Genomic DNA, 6,000 nt, shown 5'->3' with positions numbered 1-6,000 from the left:
AGGGGAGAGATCTCAGAACAAGAGGGTTCTTTAGTCAGTGCAGCTTGGGAAGAGCCCTTAAACAAAGTCCAATGGACTCACACAGGCTATTTTACATTTAATAGTAAAGTCGTTTGTATTTAGTACAAAATAAATTCTTTTGCTCCATCAGTACACAGAAACCTGGGAAATGCATTGGTATCTTGTGTTCTTTCAGCTCAGGCAACAGCAGTGAAGTTTTAATCAGCAAATATACAAGAAATTACACTCCTGACAGGGCAGAAAGGGAAGCAGCACAGTTTGGTTCTCAATTGAGCTGCACCACTATCTCTGGTTTGTGTGTAAAGCACATCCTGACTTCAGCATTCAGTTCTCTCTGGATACAACCACAGAATGACAGGAATGAGCAAGTTCTAAATGAGAATCCATGGAAGAGATTTACAGGTTGTCACAAACACCAAGTTTTCAGGGAAAAATACATTTGCATAGCAAATCCTGTAGCATATTTAACTTGGTTAGAGTTTTTATTTAAATGACTACATGTGCAGCGTGTTTTTGTTTAAAAATGTACTTCTCTCCTTACCTTCAGCTAATTAAAAGGCATTTACCCTTTCTCAGAAGTGATGATCTGTTGATGGCAACATCTGGTTAGTGCAGCACAGAGGCATGGCCTCCTTGTTCATAAAAATTCAGGCAAAATAGGAGGAAAAAACCATTGCTCTGTAGCAGGGGAACTCTGAAGGATGTGCAGAGCGCCTGTCAATGGCACTCCAGGCAAAACACCTCACTTGATTTTTCCATGGTAGTGAAATGATGAAAGAAATAATTATTTCACTGCAAAACATGAAAAGGTGACAGCTGAAATGCACTTATTAAACCTTGATCAAGCCACTTCCTGATCCCTACTTCCTAAAAGCATCCATCACATTTCTGCAAGCCCAGTGGAACCTGTCTGGGTGTCAGAAACAGTGGCAGCTCCTGCAGACAGCCCTGCCACCAAAACATGCCCAGAGACAGACAGCTAAAGAGTATTTCCCCTAATAAGTGCATTTCCCTGAGAACTATTTACAGGCATCAGAAATAAAGCAACACCTCCTTCCAGTGAGGATCTTTGTGATCATCCAGCTAGGATTTAGGAATAAAAGCTTTAGAAATCATCTAAAAAACCCAGGGACAATCCTGCTTAACCCAAGTTCTCAGTACTTGGCAGAAGAGTTGACAGCAGAAAGGTTCTCACTCTCTCCTTTATGTTCCTTCTTCCCTGGATTTTCAATTAAGAGATAAGGGGGGACATTCAGACAGATCATGACCAAAAAAAAACCCCAGGAAACTGAATTCATGCTTCAGATTTCATTCTGAAAAAAAATTCCTGTAGCAAATAAAACTGCCTCTCACAAGAGGAGGTGGTTCAGCAGCAGCAGACATAGAAAATCTTCCATTTGGATATGCATATTTTGGAGATCTGGAGTGCAGTTCCTTGGGGCTGGATGCATTCAGGATTTTCCTTGTTATCTTTTCCTCCTCTGCTGTCCTTTCTCATTGATGCAGGTTTTGGGGCGCAGAGCTGTTGGGGAAAATGAAGGGCAGCTTTAGGACTAACAGTGAAGCTGTGGAGTAAAATGAGGAACAGAAATGTCCATCTGTCTTTCCACCCCAGAATGAAGCAGAGCTACCCTTCTCAGTGATGTCTGTGACACTGAGTGCTGCCAGCTTTGCCACAGTCCCATGGAATTCCTTTCCTCAATTCAGGGTTGGCACTGACCTGAGTAGAAGGTTGGACCCTCCCTCAGGAAGGGAACCCCCTGAGGTCTCCTCCAACCCAAATCATTCCATAAATGTGTTATCAACACCCTCTGTGGCTGATAGCAGCCAGACTGCAGAGGGGACATGGGGCAGAGGGCAACAGGCACCCTCAGCTGGGGCTTCAGAGGCTCAGTGTCCTCAGAGCTGGCAAAGATGTGATGGCCATGGCAATGGCAGCTGTTCTTTACTGGACAGGTCTGCTCTGGAAGCCAGGATGCCATTGCAGGGGACACAGAGATGTCCAGGATAGTTTTGATAAGTATTGTTAAATATAATAACTTTCAAGCTATTTTTTCACAGGCAATGGCATTTCAAATCCTTCTCCTACAGAACTGTTATTAAAAGCCATCAAATAATATCTGTAACAATTTCTAGAGAACTAATTGGAGAAAGTGTCATGCTCAGGAGAGAAAACCAATCATGAATATACCAGCTTGGCTGAGAATTTGAGATGTATTTAGGGAGCTATTCTGAGTAATTTACAATGAATGACTGGTACTCTTCAGACTATAAATACAATCTAGTCTTTCTCCTTGGGAAAAAAAGAGAGGTTGTCTTTTTAATTATCACTTTGTAAGCAAAAAGACCGACCAGAAAGACAGTGGGAGGAGCAGAGTCAACAGGGTTCCCCCCTTGCTACACTCACTGTGATTCTGGGGCTGCTCAAGAGCCACAAGCAGCTGAGTCTCAGACACATCTGAACCATCTCTGAAGCTGCTTAAAAGGCCAGTGGGGATGCAAAGAGAGCTTATTATTCCAAAAGCTCTCAATGAACCTGCACAATTTACAGCCATTTCCAATTTATCTTCAGCCAGTTTCTTTGCTGAGCATTTCTGCATTTGTGGTGCTGTGAGCCACAACCACATCATCCCCTTTCAGATTTAGATACAGAGCAGAAACCCACCAGATGATGAAATTTGCAGTTTGTCTTTTTATGACAGAAAAAGCAGAGCTAAATATACATTAAGACTTCCCACTTTTGCCAGTTTAGAGCTATAACAATGCTCATTATCCACACTGTGTCTGCAGGGATTGAGCAGAAGCAGAATGTGGAAGGCAGAACTCACCCGGATCAGCCACAGCTTGTTTCTTTTTGCTGCTGGTGACAATCTCATTTTCATTCAGCATTCGTACATCCTGATCCCCCACATGATTGCTGAAAAGATGGAAATCAGTACAAGGGCCAAAATCATCAACATTGGGGAAAATTAGGAGAGTTTTGAGAGTTATTATGAGTGAAAATTATGGACAAGGATACCAAAGAAGGGATGTCTGGAGTTCTGCAAGCTCAACAGCTCCACAGCCCAGCCACAGCACACAGGATTGCCCACACAGGAATTATCCTGTCCTCATCCACCTGAAGGATTTCCTGCCAGTTTTAATTAGTGGCATTCATTCAGGCACACATTCAAATATAAATATCATATTCACTCTACAATTTTCCAGCCTGCCTACACAGCTTGAACCACAAAGCAAAGTGAGATTTTAAATCAGAGCACAAAGGGGGTATAAAAATCCTCATATGGAACTTCCACACTGCTTTCTAGTTCTGAAAGAGCACTGTTTGAAACTTTTCTGAACTAAACAAAATTCATTTACTGTGACAAGTTTTCCTTGCAGGCTTTTTAAAAAGCTTGCAGGCTTTTTTTGCTTGCAAAATTTTAACCATTTCTTTTTGGGAAAAAAAAGTAATAACTTCAAAGGTAAATTAAAATAAACAAATTACAGGAAAAAACATGAGCTGAATTGAAAGGTAAGGAAAACATCACTAATAAAAAATCTCCCTTTCACATAGACCAAAAAAACCCATTTGTACCTCTGCAATAAAAGAAGTGTATTTTTTATTTTCTCTTCAAATACTGCACAAAATGGGTTTCTATTTCTGAAGAAAAACATAATGTCCCTCAAACTGTCAGAGTGAAGCAGGAGAGCCAATACTGAAACAAACCAAAACTTAAACTAGTGATGATAATATCAGCCTCAAGTTCAGGTTCATAAAACAAGCCAACATCACAAGCAGCAGCATCCAAAAGCCCCAGAGCATTTTGAAAATGAAGGGATATTATCCAGCATGTCTTCCATTGCTGCTGGAGTACCCTGTGTTTTAGCAGGGTGGGAGGTGAATAAAAGAAAAAAGATGATTGCAGACCAGGCTGGGAAGAAAGAGCAAGAAAACTGCAGAGGAGCCTGGAGGAGAAGAGGCTCAGCATGTTCTGGGCTGGAAAAGAGACCATGCAGTGTCTGTGACCCCAAAAACTCCTCTTTAAAGTAGATCAAAGGACACATGTCTTATAAATATGTGCAAAGGAAGTTATATAAAAAAGATCTGTGATTACAGCTGGTGATTCCCTGCTTTCAGTAAAATAATTTTACTCGTAGAAAGATCTGAAGCTGAGGAAAGTAAAGGTTTGTTTCCCATCCTGCTCCTTTTTCTGTCCCACTGAAAATTTTCTCAAAACTTTCATTTCCTCAAGGCATTTTCATTTCAGTGACTTTTTCACTTTAGAAATAGTTCACCTCCAAGTTTTACCATGACAACACAGCCACTCACACAAAGCCACGAGTCCAACACAACACATCCAAGCAATAATCATTTATTTAACCTCTGACAGGAGCAGTGGCCAACAGCCAATGCTTCAAGAAACACAAGAAAACAAACCCTGCAGGCAAATGGGAACTTCTGTCTTTATTCAGAGCCTCTCATGTTCCTTCTGCTTGTTTCTAAATGTTTGAATATCCTTCTGGGGGATCACACATGCAAAACTTGCCTTTTTTCCCCAAGTGATGCATGTGCAAAACATTCTATTTGTCAGCTGTCCAACATGCAAGAAAGTGTTCATTTCTACAAGCTTTCATTTTTTCACTTTTCAATCTCATTTAAAAGAAATTTTTCTTTCAAATCTTTACTTTCCTTGCCAGGGACTGTTTTTTAGACCCTACAATCCTGACCTTCTAAATGTAAGTGCATTTTTCACTGCATTTCATCATATTCTCCATGAGATTGCCAACTTAGTGGTTTTAAAGCATCATTCCCCCAAATGCAATTCATTTCTCATTTTAGAAGTTCATTATTTTAGACTGTTCATAAAATAGTAGAATTCTGCCTTCTTAATTAGCATTTGTGTCAAATCAGAGGAGTTTATTTTCTTTAATTTTGATGCTTGGTTTTTTTCATGAACTTTCTATTTTTTCCCCCTCTATGTAATAACATTGGGATTTATTAATCCTTCTCTATGGAAGCCTAAATTTTTTATTTTGTGTTCACAGGCTTTCATGAAAACAGATGTAAATATAAATCACGAACACCAGGAAGTGCTAAAAGATGCTTGCAAACAAAGCTGGTAATTTGGTCCTCATATCCAAAAATCTCTTTATCCCTCCTTAAGTGAAGCCAGGGATGCTCTGGAAGGGAATTTTCCTCAGCAATACACACACTGCTGACATCAGTCAGCAAGGTTCTTTGTGCCAAGCCAGCCCCAGCCCCATACCTGATAACAGTTCTCCTCTCCTGGTGGCAAATCCTCTCGTCATCCGTGAACAGGATGGTGTGGTAGGGCACCACGGGGTCACACGTGGGGAGGATGCCAGACACCACATGGCTCACCATGTCCAGAATCCCATTGTACACCAGCAAATCATCCACCAGGAGCTACAAACATTGAAGAAAGAAACCAAAAATCCATCAAGAAATCAGGCCTTGCTTTCAGCAGTTGTCTCTAAAAAGCATTTTGCCCTATTTGTTTCACAAATCCAGTCATTAATTTAGCTTCTGTCCCTTAAAACTTCCATCTCTCTCTATTTGCTGCTGGAGTTTGATTTTTTTTTCCCTCCCTAAGTTTTTTATCTTGTCACTGATGTTTTTTAATGCAGCTTTCAAGTAGGTAATTAAAAATGTATTTCGTGTTTTACATAATTGCCATTCTATTCATTGGAGTGAATCACTCTTATATCTAGGAATTAATGAATCTCACCTCACTTCAGCTGTCTAAAACTTGGGTTTGAGGTTCAAACTAGTCTTCCAGGCCTACTCTACAGTCAGTGGAAAAAGGCAAGTGTTATCCTGTCTTAAGACAATTATCTAAGACAAAAATCAGATAAAGTTTTCTTTCCCTGGACAAAAAAAAAGGGAGGACAGATGACTGGCACAGATTAGTCATTTTAATATTAAATGCAGAGTTAAATGAGATGAATCCCATGCTTTGAGATTACATGGAATCA

At 40.3% G+C, this 6,000-nt stretch overlaps 1 protein-coding gene across 17 annotated transcripts in view; it reads right to left on the bottom strand.

Annotated features, from left to right (window-relative positions):
• Positions 1-1,314: 1,314 nt before the first annotated feature.
• The window catches only part of KATNIP (katanin interacting protein), a 56,183-nt gene continuing 51,497 nt past the window's right edge, over positions 1,315-6,000 (bottom strand). For all 17 annotated transcript variants that reach the window (XM_050979936.1, XM_050979931.1, XM_030229492.2 and 14 more), the window contains 3 exons: positions 5,271-5,431; positions 2,850-2,938; positions 1,315-1,543 (listed from right to left, as the gene is read on the bottom strand). In XM_050979936.1, the coding sequence (XP_050835893.1) occupies positions 1,488-1,543; positions 2,850-2,938; positions 5,271-5,431 (306 nt within the window). In that variant the 3' untranslated portion in view covers positions 1,315-1,487. The remainder of the gene's footprint in view (positions 1,544-2,849; positions 2,939-5,270; positions 5,432-6,000) is intronic.

This window comes from Serinus canaria, chromosome 14, assembly GCF_022539315.1.
Source record: "Serinus canaria isolate serCan28SL12 chromosome 14, serCan2020, whole genome shotgun sequence".
NCBI lineage: Eukaryota > Metazoa > Chordata > Aves > Passeriformes > Fringillidae > Serinus > Serinus canaria.
This window is presented reverse-complemented; position numbering and strand designations above follow the sequence as displayed.